The 17227-nt window shown below is 41.9% G+C and overlaps 1 protein-coding gene across 1 annotated transcript in view; it reads left to right on the top strand.

The window, feature by feature from the left end:
• Nucleotides 1-1236: 1236 nt before the first annotated feature.
• The window catches only part of LOC310994177 (retinoic acid receptor beta-like), a gene marked incomplete at both ends in the record, with an annotated part of 120609 nt that continues 104618 nt past the window's right edge, over nt 1237-17227 (top strand). Inside the window, one exon of the mRNA XM_083982770.1 lies at nt 1237-1426. Coding sequence (XP_083838896.1) covers nt 1237-1426 — 190 coding nt within the window. The remainder of the gene's footprint in view (nt 1427-17227) is intronic.

Genomic DNA, 17227 nt, shown 5'->3' with positions numbered 1-17227 from the left:
AATTCAAATGGCACTCATTATCTACTCACCCTCATGTCGTTTTTTCTTCGTAACAAGAAGACACACCAAAAAACATCCAAATACCTCCATGCTCGTATGTAATGTCCGTCTTGTATTGAAGCCCCGAAATGCGAATTGTTCCGAAAAAAAATTAATAAGTCTATAAAGCTTGTTTGTAGCGGAAGCTCCTCTTCCTGGTTCGTCCAATTTGGACGAAAATTTAATAAGTCTATAAAGCTTGTTTGTAGCGGAAGCTCCTCTTCCCGGTTCGTCCAAATTGGACGAACCGGCAAGAGGAGCTTCGAGAAGCTTCCGCTACAAACAAGCTTGAAAAATAGACGTATTTAATTTTTTTCGGAACAATTCGCATTTCGGGGCTTCAATACAAGACGGACATTACATACGAGCAGCATGGAGGTATTTGGATGTTTTTTGGTGTGTCTTTTTGTTATGAAGAAAAGTGGTATCCATTTGTAACCGTTATATGGACATGCACTGCTACGCCGAGACCCCCTGTAACTCAGAGAAGTCACGGAGGACTCTGAAAATTCTCCCAGCCCTTAGTCGACATGAGGGTGAGTAGATAATGAGTGCAATTTGAATTTTGGGTGAACTATCCCTTTAACTTCATGTTGCTGCCTGCTCTTTAAACTCTGCAGTTTGGAAGGTTGTTGAAGCACCTGAAATAAATGAATACCTGAAAGTTTGATGTGAAACACCTTTTTTAAATACAGATTTGAATTTAGAAGTACATGGGTTCTGTTGTTTGAGTTTTATCGTGGTATCGAATGAGTATCGAGAGTCGTGGAAATTCACTGGTGTTGGTATCAACTACTGAAATTCTGGTAGTGTGACAAGCCTACTCCCAGTACAGTTTCACAATAAATCAAAACCTATTTCAAATGAACAAAACCTTATTTCACTTTGAGAGCTGTGCACAGAACAAAGATTCACTCAGCCCCTCCTCCACTGAAGGTTAACTGATGTACTAGCTGATGTTAGGAGAGCATCAGAGATGTAACTAACTCTGTGTCTGTGTTACAGTGTGAGTGGAAGGAGCCTCTGAGTGGATCTGGGTGACACTGAACTACACCACCATGCATCTGTGGATTGCTGAGGTGGTACCTCACCTGCCCGAGACACATTAACTGCATCCAGGGGGTCACCTGATGGCCTCCCAGCCTCACCGCACATCAGCTCCCTCTGTGCTCGGTGCACCCTTTGCCCATCGCTGTGATGAAGACTGCCAGCCGCGCCCAGCCCTGCAGCAGTCCCCCGCTGGTCCAGATGAGGCGCTACACACCCGGGCTGTATCCTTTCCTCTTCCCCTCGGTCATCAGCTCCCTGCCCCAGCTGCCGCTGCCGTCACCTCAGAGGCTGCAGATCCAGCAGCCGTCCAGCAGCGGCAGCACACCTTCGCCTGTTGGTGAGTGTGACGACCCCTGCCATTCGCTTTTGGTGGGTTCTTTGTCTGTGGGTATTCTGTTGCAGACCCCTTGCTGATGAGATGGGCTGAGCTGATGAGTACTGTATGATGCCATGCACCTGGGAAACCTGGGCCCGTTTGGATGCTTGATATCATTGCACCTCTCATACACGCAACACTGCATTTATCACTGAGATAACAGATCACAGATTCCTTTACTATGTTAATTTCATCTGGTTAAAGGTATAATGTGTAGGAATTGCCCCCATCTAGCGGTGCGGTTGCATATCAGAACGTATTCTTGATGTTGCATTCACGTGAAATCGGGCAGACGTCAGACAGACAACAGACGCTGCATGTAACAGGATAAACAAGCGTCTATGTAAACAAGTGGTCTGCCAGCACGAGGCAAAACAATACAGGTGTGACTGTTGTCATGGTGATGTCGTATTGTTTACCTGACCCACGTTTTACCGTCTTTCTCTCGTCGAGTAAAATGACATCCAGTTGGTTTGCCGATGGCCGTCTGCCTGACTGCACCTGAATGCAACATCAGTGCCTCCGTCCTTCCTCACACTACACAGTGGTGACAGTTTTAACAGGTGCTACCTGGAAAACTTTCTCCCCGAGCCGACAGCTCCGCTGAGTTTCTATGGTTACCTACGGTCACGCTGCCACTGAGCGTAAAAAATGGCAACATGGCCGCCTCAGTTCGGTGCGTCGCCCCTTGTGTATTTGTAACGACTTGTAACAACTCATTCTAAGGTACGAGAAAGCTTTCATTTGTATGCGGGTGTGATTCCACTTCAGTGAAATACGTATAAAGCAATATTTGATTTTTGCAAATAAAAAGCCAAATAAGTTACATACTGGGGCTTTAAATTACTCCAAAACTTGTGTTGTCTACCTCTTTGTCTTGCTCACTGAACCTGGGCATGTTACATGACTGAGTTGGAGTTACTGCAAAGATTTGTTGCGTGGTGTTCAAATGTGAGCTACTTTGAAGAGTGAGTGAATGAGTGGTAGAGCTGTAAAGCAGAAGTTTGTCACCAGACCTTGTACACTGCTGTTGCTTCTAAATTTCTGTCAAAGAGGTTCACAGGTTAATACAACCCAAACCACAGCACAGTCACTGGCATTTATTTGTGGTGAAGCAGACGCTTGGGGATGTTTTGGAAGTAAAAAGAGAACAGCATGTTGTGGAAGTCATATATAATCATATGCGCCTGCACGTATACTGTGATACTTACGGCGATGCCCCGAGCAGGAAGAGCAAACCCTGGAAATAAGGAGGGAATAATTAGCACTTAAAGGGATATTCCAGACCCATGGTCTAACACACCGTGACACCGAGTAAGACCCCCCCCTCCAGAGATCAAGTTTGACGACTGCTAGCTTCTCTAGTTATAGCAACTTCAGCAAAGACCGCACGATAACAATACACTGCTGTCTATTCCTCCACCAGCAAACCGCCATCAAAAAGCCACTCATACAGTAGCCACACATAATGTTTAGAACAGCACCAAACTTCAGCAACAGTACAAATAGTGTCCCAGCCCATAATATGAGGCATCAAACACCTGCTGGCTTTGCCTGAAAAGAGACAAAAACAAAGCTCACCCACTCTCCTCCAGCTGCTTGTTACTAATGCAGAATCGTCCAGTAACACTTAGTTCCAAAATGCAGCAGCTTTGCTGACTGTGATAGCAAAACCCTAACCCTAACACATGTTTGCTAACTTTCTGCTTCACTCCAAAGGTACTCGGGGCATCTCTATAAGTTTCACAGTATAGGTGCAGGTCGAGTGGTTACCACATATGACAGAGGATAGAGTAGGATAATATTTTTCATGTGTGACTGTCTCAACATGTGTGACTCATATCTCTTTGCTTTTCTGCACAACTGAGAGGTGGCTGTAAATGTTAAATCGTGATACACAGCATGTTCAGGGAGCGCTCACTGAAATGCTGCCAGCGCCACAGAAACAATGACTATGTGGTAACCACTGCAGACAGGTGGTTGCTGAGCTACAGTATTAACTGTAAAAACAGTGTTTAAATGGGCCTGGATTAGCACCGAAACAAACAAGGCAGTTCCACTCAACAGCTAACATTGAATCCATTGGTGAAATTAAAAGGGCTGCACATACTGTATAGCTCTTTTCAAGCTTAAAGCAGAAGTAAGTGATATATTTGTGTTAATATAAGTCTTAAATAGTTATATCTTCCGACAGCAATCACTTACATAGAGTGTTTGGACTGAAACACGGGTCTCCCAGTCCCTCTGCTCTGCTCTGAGCCGAGGAGAAAACATTTATCGTATCCTACAGTTTTTATCCAATGAGGAGAGAGAACGGCATGCAGGGCTGTGTGTGCAGCCAAGGGACGCCGTGAATGTGGTGACGTAGGGACGAGGACTGTTATGGTGCGTTCAAGGAAACTCGTAACTCGTGTTTTTCCGACCTGTGAAGTCGTACCAGTTCAATCTGGTACGAGTTCACGGGTCGGAAGTTACGAGTGGCCGTTATAGTGACTTTCACAGGTAAAACAGGTGGGAAAAACACGAGTGGGTTGCCTGGAACGCTACAAAATCGTAAGTTGTGACTTGAAGCTGTAATTTACGGTTTCAAAAGCCTGCCTGGAACGCAGCATTAGCCAAAATGACCGGATCGCTTACTTCTGCTTTAACTAAGCACTTGAAATGCATTCATCCATTCATACACACATTCATTCAGCTGTAGGAGATGGGAATCGCATACCTTCTGATAAGAGGACAACCCACACAAAATGAAACATAAAAGCTTTATTATTTACCGGTAAGACATGACTTTAGAATGAACTAGACATTGACTAGACTGATTTCAATCAGGAAAGGAATTTCCATATTAGATTTACCCACACTTTACCAAAGCATTTACATGTACCTATACAGAATATGGCAGATGCTTTTATCTAGTGGTTCGTGAATCAAGGACATCAATGATATAATTGGTCTAAGTATTACAGTACTCCAGAAGGTTTGCTTGTTTCTAACACTGGACTTTGCACACTTGCAGATAAACCACACACCTACCACTATGTGTATATATTCAGTGCTTTCAAGTGTTGCTTCCCTAAATGTTAGAATGTACTGGATCTTTCAGCACTGTGCTGGATCGCTGGCGTTACGCAGTGAGGAGAATATAATTAAAAAAAACTAAGAAGTCAGTACATTAGGGAACTTGTTGTGGGTGCTGTTTATCATGTTTGGGGTAATGAAGTTCACCTACCAATGGGATGAGAGGAGCGCGGCACTAGCCAATCAGTAGCAGAATGGGGCAGGTCTTGTCATCACTGGCATGTTAGCATGTTGTAAGATTAGATAAGATAAGATTACACTTTATTGTCAGATCACTCTGAAATTTGTCTTGCGTCCCATGACGTCCAAGGTTTCACACAAATAATAACAAAATACCAAAAACATACATTTACAAAAAAGCATAAATGTTACCCTCAAAAGTCACATTTAAAGAAAAACACAAACTACCTCCTTACTCCATTCACAACATAAATCCAACATTACAATATGTCTTTGGTGCAACACCCAGTGCTCAGTCTGTACATGAACCCTAGGGTCTGTTGTTATGTTGTGGTCAGTTCAAGGATGTAAAACAGATTCATGCAACCTGAGGCCTGCACTATGAAGCAAGGTTAACACACTCACGCTCGCTTGGTTATCTGGATTAACTGAACTTCACCAATAGCCCTCTGTAGGCTTCCGTAGTTGCCAGTTGACACTGGCTGGTGTTGCCTCAGCATGAGCTCTGCTGTTTTCAACTTGAAGCCCCACATATTTGCCCCCTCTGTTTCCTCTGTCCCTTTAACCATCTAAAGATCTGCTCTGACATGAAAACTGCCCAGTTCACCCAGGGTGCTCAGGTGTGCAGCTGTGTGAGCCACTGAACTCTGAAGTGTAAATTGGCCCAACATCCAGAGTCATTTCATTGCAATATTTGTTATCTTTGTTGAGCTGTAGTTTTTTTTATTTTATTTTTATTTTTTAAGTCTTATTAATAATAATAATGAAATGTTGATGACTTGAGTTAGTCCAATGTAGCAACAACAGGAACAGTTATTCCTGCAGTTTGGATAACAACCTTAAGAAAATGTACTGTAAATTCTCCCAGAGTTACCAATGACTTTATTATTTCAATAGCAGAAAAAAACAACTTTACGTATATATTATATAAACAAGCTTCTGTGGGCAATTTGTTGGTATAATAGCCTCCATGTTTTCAGACGGTCTTTTTTTATTCAAATGTGAAGTAAATACAAACTTAACACTTTGCAAAATATATCAAATTATTATATAATCCCAAACTCATGCCATAATTGCCTTTTTGTGTGTGTGTGTGTGTGTGTGTGTGTGTGTGTGTGTGTGTGTGTGTGTGTGTGTGTGTGTGTGTGTGTGTGTGTGTGTGTGATTGCAGCCTCACTGATACTTTCCATTTCATTAACCCTTCCCAAGACAGTTTCTATTTGTGTAGACATAAGACTTAATCCTGTATTGATTATATTTTCTCTTCTGCCTCTCTGATGTCAGAGATTCACAGTGCAGTGATTCTGCCCCGCTCTCTTTCTCTTTCCATGTCAGCTCTGATCTCAGCACAGCAGCAGTAGACAGTGCTTCCTTTTGTGGTGATTTTGACATGACTGTACTTATCAGACAAAGACCTGAAGTAGCTACAGACTTTAAGTATTTTATTTCCATTTTCTATTTTAGTTGTAAGGAAACATACGGATGAACTGGAGTTATCTTGCAGCTCATTTATATCTACACCCACATGGCAGGTCACAGGCAAAACATGTGCTGAGGTAAAGGTGCATGTCAAAGTTTTGGCCTCAAGGACCAAGTCGCACAGGACAAGACATGTGCATGTTTGACCAAGCCAGTTTAACATATGGCCAGGGACTAGGCCTATATCTGCATTATTCCAGGTGCTTCACTGTTTAACACATTTTCAAAAAACTATGCTGTCACTCAACACCAAAGAGGCTTCTGATTGGCTGGAGTAACATATACTTGAAAGCTTGAAAGCACACGATTGCATCCCCTCACTGAACCCACTGCTTTTTGCAATACACACCTATTGACATGTGATATCCTACTGTATGTTAAACATGTCCCCCTCTTCGCCCTCTGAATATAAAATCAACATGACGAAATCCAAGCTAACTCTTCTTAACCCAATCCTTGAACTCATCTACATTCCTTCTCCATACCCCAGTGGTTAAATCTTTCAAATGTCTCAGTGTTGATATTAATCCCTTGGTACCATCTATCTCCATGAAGAAGTTGCAAAACAAAAGTTGAGGAAGACTTTGAGTGTTGGACAAAATTGCCCAAATTTTGTAAGCTCAAATTTTAAGAATTAAAATGGATAGTCTTCCCATGATATTTTTTTCCATACATTTTGCAAAAAAAAGTGGAGCTGGTGGTAGTTTGGTTGTCCCAGTGTTTAAACTGTATTTTTGGTCACATGTTTATGTCCAGTCTCAACATTGGCCTGACAAGGTGTCATGTAGACCAACAATCACTGACTCCACTGTCCTAACATCAGGACTGGAGCATAGGCGCTGCAGACAAACTTGGTTTTGACTCAGTTTTATCCTCAGGTTGATTCATTTTAAGTTAATCTATACAACATTTAACAAGACGATAAATAAAACTGGTGAAAAGGCCAGTGTTCTACTGAGAAAATGCAACTTATTTTTGATGGGACCTGTCAACATACTGAAACCTCTACAAATGTATTGTTAAGAATAGACTGCCATAGCACAAAGTTGTTTCGTGCATTTGAACGTAAGATGAAGAGAAAGTTAGAACATTAATATGATCTCATCTCTCTGACTGGGGCAGGACATGAAATATACTGCACTATCCATATGAAAAAATAACAACAAAAGCATAAAGTAGTGTAGCTAAAAAGAGGATGGATGATGTCTTCTTCTTGATCATCCTTTGGTGTATAGAGTAGACTACAGCACAGACTGTATTATTTACAACATTAGAGACAAAAGAATAATTTTGAGCCTGTCTGATCAGTTGAGACAGATGAAACAAACGGTAAGGTAAAGGGCCACTGCTGCTCAGTGTGGTTTGTGAATTCACACAAGTGATGTGAGCCACTGAGCACCCCCAGGGACACACTCAAACACTTGCCGTTGTTGGGTCGGTGGTCCAGTTCTCCCCCCTCCGCCAGGGGATTCACAAAGGAAACATCACACACCTCCTGGGAACTGCAGTGGCCCAGTCAACATTACTGAAGTGTGTCTGTGTCTGTGTGTGTGAGAGAGAGTGTGAGAGAGAGCGTGTATGTATAATGTGAGAGAGAGATGAAAAGGAAATATTATAATCAAGCACACACATTAATACAATTGCACACTGCACCCTTTGTTTACAGTGTGGGTTTAACAAATACAGTATGATTGTTTGAAGGCAGATGGCTTCAAACAATCTTACCTCTTAAGTTCTGGTATTTCCCTTAAAATTCAATTTAAAGGCCCATACTATGTTTCACCCCCCCTGCAAAGCACTTACAGTACAAACCATGCTGCTGTTTTTTTAAATTTGAATATTGAATGTATTTGTTATGTCTAGACATCCATTCATTGACATATTACTTTGATGTATACAGCATGTGTGGTACTGTCATAGATTATAGCCAGAGCAGAAGTCCACACTGTTCACAGAACAAAAGCAAAAACTTCCTTTCACATACTGCAAAGACACTGTATATACAGTATAACTAAGTGTTGTTTGTTAAAGCCACATTTGAGTTATAACAAACACTACATTCAAACTCAATGTGATATTACATTTTTTATGTGCTGACTAACACAATGATTTTTGGTGCGTGTTTGCATTCATTTGGATAGAACAGTGGAGATAGAGTGTGGTTGCAGGGCTGCAGCCAGGACTGGCGGCCTGTGGGCCAAATCTGGCATGCCGAACCTTTCAGTCTGGTTGAATTCTGAAATTGTGAGAATCAAAAAGAAAATATCTTCCGGTCCAACTGAACAAACAACTACAACTGAAAAACAACAGAGATTGAAAAAACTTAATCAGATACAGGTCATCATGAGGAGCTTGCCACAGCAAGTTTAAATTGAAACATTAAAAAAAATCCTAACAAATCAACTGTACGTGCTACAGTTTTGCAACTTTCACCAAAATGCAGCCTCAATACTTAAGAAACTTTTGTGCAATTAAATGCAAATTATGAGGTCCGTCACTTTGTTTTTTTCAAGAACTGTAAAACTTTTTCAACCTTTCTCCTTCAACAATTGTTGCTCAATTGACACCAAATTTGCTACACTGCATCTTCAGACAGACTGTCCTCCGGAATAATAACACCTGGCTTTTTGATGTTTGAAATTGGTCCTACAGTGCATCAACACATTTGACTGTAACCAGTACTGTAAACATGTACCAGCCAATTCTAAATAACATTTTCAATCTTCCTGAAAGTAATTTACAAAATCTTTGAGTCATGGTTGATGAAGTTTGGCAATATCAGAATTTTATCCGAAAACATTTGAATTCTGCTCTCATGTGAACAACTGGAGTCAATGTAAAGGTGGCTTTTTTAAACACAATTTTTTCCACTTATGGAGCAAAACACCTATTGTTAAAACAAATGACCATTATATGTTGTCAAGAGGTAATAGGCTATGTATTTTCAGATTTTTGTCTTGATTACAGAATTTTTGACAGCTGTTTGAAATCTGCATTGGCAGCTGCTATCGCCCTGGTGACCGTGAAGCCACACACCAGGTCTCACCTCCAGCCAACCAGCTCAATGAATTAGGAGATAGTTCTTATGTCAGAGTTTGTGAGTTCAAGCCTCAGCTAAAGCATAATGGACATTGTGATGTCCATGTTCTTGTTGTTTTCCTATTCTGTCTCTTGTTGCTCAATTTCCTAAATTGGTCTAAATTTGCCTGGCCCCGACCACTGCTGCAAAGCTTTGTTTTGTCCATAACACCTGTAAATATCCAGTCAAAATATCCCTATCACTCCTGGTAGCTGACTGTAGGTGACAAAGGCCTAAAGAAAATCAAAACAATAAATATCAAAAACTAAATTATTAGGCCAAAATGTGAATTTATTTTTATTTTATTTGAATTTACATCCTCCAAGGTGTCTGTTGGAAAAAATTCTGGCCCTTTGACAAATGTAGTTACATATAGTTGAAATACATGACCCCTGCTCTATGGGACGAGCCACTGGAGTGTCCAGGAAGGCTTTTAACAAGGACAGGGTGGTGGAAAAGAAGGTTGAATGGTTAAATTGTTCACGTAGGTCAGTAAAAGCAGTTCATATAGCACAGTATTTGCCAGCTCCAAAATCAAATACCATCACAGACATCGTTAACAGATTCTCAAACAGTACAAAAGAGCATCACACATGCGGCATGTCAGCGAGCTGGTTAATGGATCCTGCCATTCGCACATTTCCATCGTCTCCCCATCTGTCGTTTCCCCTCTCTGCTCTCTCCTCCCATCTGGCCGAGGGGGAAGCTACCTGTACTTGCAGCCTGTCAGTGTCCCAGCTGCTCACAACCCCAACACATTATCAAAGCCTTCATCTGACAGGAGTATGTTTCTCACACACATTCTTGCCCCGTGGTCCAGGAAATGTTTCTTTCTCTCTCCTCCCTGAAATCCACACGGTAGCATCAGGCCTCAAGCACAGAGCGGTGTGTCAGCTGTGATGAGGATAAGTATTCATGTTTCTGAGCTAAAGTTGCAGTCTAGTTAACCCTAAGCCAGCGTAGTGAAATCTACTCTACTAATGTCAGTAGAGTGACTGTTGGGATGGAGCTGAATAGGCTCAGCTGATTCAATTATATCATTTTAAAAATACAAGTACCAAAAGATGAGTGAAACTGACTTTTTTTTTTAATGGCCTATAGAATTAAAACTGTGGAAGTATCAAAGCCTCAGTCCACAAAGAAATGCACACTGACTGTATTAAGTCTGTAAATTAAATCTTAAAATAAGCTGTCAGGACTTCCGTAACTTTGCGATGTCACAAAGCAGCCCATGCCCTCAGCCATCCCCCAAGCCCCGCCCACATCCAATATTTTGGATTTGGGTTCTCTGAGAGTTTACCTGAAATCTGCCATATAGAGCCTCTCTACACTGGGATGGTTTTTGACACCTCAAACCACAAATATAGAAGATCAGAACTTCAAATAAAACACCCAGAGTTTATGAAATATGAATATATCTGTCGATGAAACTCCCTGAAGATGGGGGTAATACTTTATGTTGTACTGAAACTGTGCTGTACTAGCTCATATGGTAACCATGTGGGGGAGCATGGTCAGGATAAAGTGCATTTTAACTGTTCACTTTAAAAAACAACAACAAAAATACAGTTTTTTAATTGATGAATTGGTTCCAATTTGTATATTGCTCTTTTTCTTCTCTCAGTCTCACAGTGAAACTAAACACTTCCTGCATATGTTTCACATTTACAACCAACAAGGAAGGATTCTACCCTTGAACAGCTGGAAGTCTTTCAGCCACCCTCTAAAAAAAACTGTGAAGTAAGTGTTAATTACACTGGCAGTTTGAAAACAAAAGCAACTGAAAATAATCAGTGAATGAAAACATTACTCATAGAGAGAGATTTTTTTTCTGATAGGGTATCTAATGTGAAACATCTGCAAGTGTTGGGAAAACAGCATAACACTGAAGAAGGTCAACAAGCTGAATCAATTTAGTTGAATACAACTTGTGTTAAAAAGAGAAGCTCAGAGTAGCTGTAGTGAATATAACATGATTCTATTGCCTGGCTGAGGAAAAGCACATTAATATCACATGAACAAAACATGACCTCCAGTCAACAAGTTATTTTGATACTGGTTTACTTTGATAAGTAATCATGATGCCTGTGTATAGATGTAGTACATCTGCAGGGAGTGTACATATACATATATTGCAATATCATAAAAGAGAAATTAGGAAAATTAACCCTTAATTTCCCGATAATCTTTTTTTTGTTTTTGTTTTTTATGCAGATGTTGCCTTCTTATCTACCATCACATTATACATGAGATTTTGCTATTGCTGCATAGAAGCAGACACATTATTATACATGGGCTGAGGGAGTGGTGTCAGACACCATTCATAATGCAATTAGAGAAGCAGGAAGTTTCTCAACATATCCCTGTAATAAAATCCACCTGTGCTGCAGCCAGCCAGGCTGGAGAGGTGATACACTAGGAATGTACATGTATAGACATATACATTCTACAATTTTCTTTCTTAATGCTGTTTCTGTGCTGTTCTATTAACGGACTGACAAAACATGCCTGCACAGTGCCTAATCTTAAAAGAGACTCAGCTGTCAGTTTGCTCTCAAACTTTGCAAATGCACACTCACACACCTACACATTCATCTTTTTATCCCCCCCAGATTCTCCCCTCCTCTTTCCCTTTCCCTACCTCCTCTTTTGTCTGCCTCTCTCATTTCAAGTCACTGTCTGCCTGACTGTCTGTCAGTGTTTCCCTGTTGTTATTTTAGAATCTATTGCTGGGTATTTAGGTCACATGCGGTTTCTAGCCCTGGTAAAGTATGAATAATGCAGAGTTCTCTCATTACACCATGTGCTAACTCTCTGGATTGAAAATCAATGTGCACTCAAGTGGCTGGCAAATGAATGAAGCTAACTCGCCAACCCCTCCACCTAGAGAGGAGAGCGAGGATTAGATCTCTTAAGGTTTAGGAACATTTTTATTTTAACACGGTCCAAGTGAAATATCTGCGGTCTGCGAGAGGCGGTGTGTCTTCATTCAGAGAGAGCTGAATGTGACGAGAACAAGGCATCTGGAACAAAAACGTATTGGTCATCGACAATGCATAGAGGAACATCTCAAAACGAGACCATTGTCGGGGCAGTGCGACTGATTGAAAGAGGGGCTGGGAGTTTTTTTTTTACCCCCACTGTTTCCAACCTTACAGTGCACTCCCTCCTACGGTTCAACCATAGTTCACATTGCCAGGAGTCTCTGCACCACCCACCCCCACCTTCCCCATGTAGCGCTCGGAGAATCCTATGCATTATGCATATATGCAGCCGCACATTCCATCGGCACCAAAACAGTGTTTACAACATGATACACAGTTTTTCTGGGGGTTTGGAAAGGTGCCCGAACTGCTGCAAGCAACAGCGGTTACCCACTGTGATCACACAGGCCATGCATTTTTTTTTAATAGCATTTTTTTTTTTTTATGGGAGAGACTCCCTGACATCTGGCACACATCTGGAGCTGTTTAATGAGAGGCTCAGCCTGCCCCGACTCTTTACTCCGAGCCCGCCGTCAATCCCCCTCATTCTCCAGTTGTCATGAGATTTCAACTCCTCATCTCCTCACTGGCAAAAGCCAAATAATATCAGTAAACGAGTGATAATAGTCTGTGATGGAAACATCGAGAGAAAAAAAACAAAAAACATAGCAAAACTAATTGGGAAACACTTTAATTTGGAAATGCAATCTTATGTTATTTACTCCCCAAAGCAATAAGCAACCTGTGATCTGAGCTGTTTTGATTATAGAGCTTAGTGTAGTTTATTGATATGATTTCTGTGGCTTGCACCTGTGGGCAAACTGAAGGCTCTTCTCCTCCGCTTGTGTCACCGAGCCAAGAGAATCTGCTGTTGAGATTGTTGCAGAGATGAATCCAAGCTCATTTTAATTTCATGTCTTGTGGGGGAAATTGACTTCTTTGTTAGAAAACAGAATGGTGAAATTCTTGGTGCTTTGCACAAAAATCCGAATGTGTCTTAATGTATGGCTTCCCCTGCCTGTGGTCTCGGTGCGTTCTCCATGGTAGCCACCCATAAATTGTGAAAATGGCTCCTTTTGTATGTTCATTAATAGGCACAACATGCGCCCATACAAAACTCCAACTATTCTTTGAATATGGCTTGATTGAAAGCCGGGGTTCTGAACAGCGGTGTTCTTATTCTCACCTTGTAGCAGCTTGTCTAGCTGTCCGGCCTCTTATTTATTACCCCTTGAAGATGAGACAATGAAAAAGCAGTTCTCAGAGCTCTGTTTGCATTGAGAGGCCCACAGCACAAAGCAGCATGAGAGCATCTCATTGTTCGACAGGGCCGGCCGAGATGCGGCTTGCTTCAAAGATCTTCTTTTTTGGTGGTGGTGGGTGGTAAGGGAGTGGAGGAGGGGCTCCGTGGCCATGAGGAGTAGTTTTCATCACAGGAAAAAGGGGGGTGGGGGCAGAGAGAGTGGGGTGGAGCTGGAGATCCAGGAGTCAAACACAGGCCAACGTGAACTTTCCCGTGCTATATTTGGTTCCTCATCTATAGGCAGCTTTGCTGCGCTCAGATCTGTGCCCTGCAGAGGATGCAAACACTTCAAAATATGGCTGAGATTTGAGATTTAGATGAATGATCACAGGACGTGTATCCTACTGCTGCAACTGTAGTTTTTATGAGAGTCTTAAGTGGCAAAGCAAACAGAGCCTAGGAGGTTCTAAAAAAAAAAAGAAAAAGAAAAAAAAGGGTCAAAGTCCAGTTTCCACATGTGTTTCCCTTCATTTGATCTGGGCTCAGAAATGGAAAAAGGGTGCTTGAAATGAGTGGTATTCTTAAGCTTCCCAGAGAAATGCTGTTTATTGTGGGACTGTGTGTATGAACCTGCAATTATAAGGCAGAGAGCCCATGTCTGCACTCAGAGATAAGTTGGACGGATGTTCGCTCTCATTCATAGAGAGCCAATGCGCTTTACTCTGTTAAATGGGCTATGGATACTCCTCAACATGCAGGCTGACTCTGAAATACACACAGAGGGAAAACGTGCAGCCGTCACTGAAAAGGCACACGTGAGTCCATCTAAGCCATGTGTACACTACACACACATTCAATTCAGGTGGTGCATCTTTATACACGTCTGCAAGCGGATATATTAAAATGCTGATTCAAGTTTATTTACAGCTTTGGTTTTGTTGATTACTCTCATTAATAAGAACATAGGGAAAGTAATTGCTCATTTGCTGTGGGGTTGTGTGAGGTCGTGTGTGGACAGCCAGTGTGTTTGCTGCAGTTCATTCAGCTAAGAATACACACCAAAGTGATGAGCTGTGGGCCACACACAAAAATACCCACTAAACCAATGCAGTCTGTTGAAATGCACTCTGATGTACAACATTTTTTGTGTGTTATCTTCCTGACAAAATTTCTCAACTGCACCAACTGTGCTCAATGTGTTACACCACATGTCTGAATTGTTCTACCTCAAGGTTGAGGATGGTGAACGTCTGTGCTTTTCCTGGCTGTTCAAGCGGAGCAGTGTGTTGGCACACAGGAGTATGATTTCACACATCTGCCACACCCTCAATTATGCAGAGCTTTTAAGTCTTAACAAAATGTAAAATTGAGATCTGAAAAACGTCTCCCTCCCCTACAGGTGTTATGATGGTCAAATGTAGCTCTAGAATCCAATACCAGTTTGTGTTCATGTTCGGTCGGATGTAAATGCTTGGCCTACATCCATGGGAGAAAATTAAAGTCACACTGTCGAATGTGACTGTAAATTGCCTTTAGGTGAATGTGAGTGTGTACATTGTTCGTCTCTGGCCCTGTCCAGGGTGTACCTCGCCCTCACCCTCACCCTATGTCAGCTGGGATGGGCTCCAGACCCCCACAACCCTGTGTGGATAAGCGGATGTAGACAATGGGTGGATGGAAAATGGGAAAAAGGGGCCAACAACTCCTGGAGAATTTCCCCCCAGGATTATAATTAAGTCTAAACCTGATCTGTTTGCTACGCAGGCTTGTTAAGACAACGTTGTGATTCTGAAATCAAAATATTATATTAGGAAAAATATAGGTAGCAGGGACTGGAACTGCAGAAAGTAAAAGTTATTAAAAAAACATACAGTACAAGAGACATTTTATTGCAGGGATCTTTAAAGGTAAAATACTAAAATACTTAAAATCAGTCCAACAAAAAGTGCAAATAGGGAACAGAGTGAGCTGAAGCCACTGATGGAGGCAGACCACTGACATAATACACACATACACAGGTGTGTATCCCAGCGTTCTGACAAGCATGCAATCACACAGCACCCAGCTACACTGCTAAGGAAAAGCTACTGTAGATGCAAGACGAAACACCAACAACCACCCAGTTGACTAAAGAATGAGCAAAATAAACTATGATACTAAACAATGAAACAGGATTAGTCAGCTCACAATGCAATAAAGTTACAGTTTATATAAATAGGAGGCACTGCTCACCATCTCTATAGTGGCATGAACGGTTCACTGCAGGTGAACCAGGGTGAGGAAGCACCACTGTGGTCGATACCAGCCACAATTGACAGGAACCAGCAAGAGACTGGGCAGAAACCAGCAGGTGCCCTTATAACCCCAGCCCTGGTAAGAGGGGCTCGGCCAGGGAGGAGTCGTCACAAAACCCTACACAAGCTGATGTTACCCTTTAAAGAGGAACTATGTAGGCTTTTTAACTTATATATTAACTCTGCTGCATCTGTACCTTGATTAAGCAGCTTCAGTTCTAACTGTTGTAATGCTGGTTATATAAATTACTTGTAACTTGTTCCAGGGAGAATGGAGGCTCTATTCAGCACATGTTTAATGGTCCCATGAAAAACAATTCAAGCTGGATATTTTAATGAATTCTTAAAAAAAAAAGACACCCGAGACGTTAAAGGGACATTGTGTAACTTCTCCTGTTATCTATTCACGAAAATCGATTATTTTGTTCAAAAGTATGTTTTTCATTAATCAGTAATCAAGCCTCTATGTAAACAAGTGGTCCGTCAGCACTTCAACAAACTGAAGTGTTCCTTTCAGCTCTGAATTAGCCGTTCATATCATTCATATCGACATGGAGCGGGTAAGCTCGGTGCTGGCTGCCATGTCGTGTCGCCATGTTTTTACGTTCAGTGGCAGCGTGACGGTAGGAAACCACGGAAACTCAGCGGAGACACCGGAGCTGTCGGCTCAGGTGGAGGTGGCGTCTGTGAAAAGTCACCGTGGTAACGCAGTGAGGAGGAATGGAGCGTTACACTGATGCTGCATTCACCTGCAGTCGGGCAGACGGCCGTCGGTAACAAACCAGATGTCATTTTAGTCACAGAAGTCGAGAGAAAGCCGGTGAAACGTGGGTCAGGTAAACAATATCACATCTCCATGACAACATATTGTCATGTGTATTGTTTTGCCTCGTGCTGATGGACCACTTGTTTACATAGAGGCTTGTTTATGCCATTATGTGCAGCGGCTGTCGTCCGTCTGCCCAATTTCACGTGAATGCAGCATGAAAAATACGATTGAGTTGCTTGCGATATACAACTGCAACGCTAGATCGGAGTAATTCCTACACAAAGTAGCCTACCTTTAAAAGTGGAGATGTCTGGGCAAAAGAGGAAGTTTGGTCACCCTAGTCTACACAAATAAACACATTGTAACCTCATATCTGATTAATAACATTATTCACCGCCCCATTGATTGATTTCTCTCCGGCTTCGTTGTAAACAATTGCACATGCCCAGGAGTAGGGTTAGCAACGCAGTTAGCAACACATAGTAGGCTGAGAGATCTCAAACAGCAACACATCATCTAAAGAAATTCAAGAACATATAAAAAAACAAATAATTGACATCTACCAGTCTGGAAAGTGTTACAAACACATTTCTAAAGCTTTGGGAGTCCAGTGAACCACGGTGAGAGGCGCGTTTATCCACTAATGGAGAAAGCTA

The sequence above is a fragment of the Trachurus trachurus genome, assembly GCF_905171665.1.
Source record: "Trachurus trachurus genome assembly, chromosome: 11".
Taxonomy (NCBI): domain Eukaryota; kingdom Metazoa; phylum Chordata; class Actinopteri; order Carangiformes; family Carangidae; genus Trachurus; species Trachurus trachurus.
The sequence above is the reverse complement of the archived record's forward strand: the minus strand, read 5'-3'. Positions and strand labels throughout refer to the sequence as shown.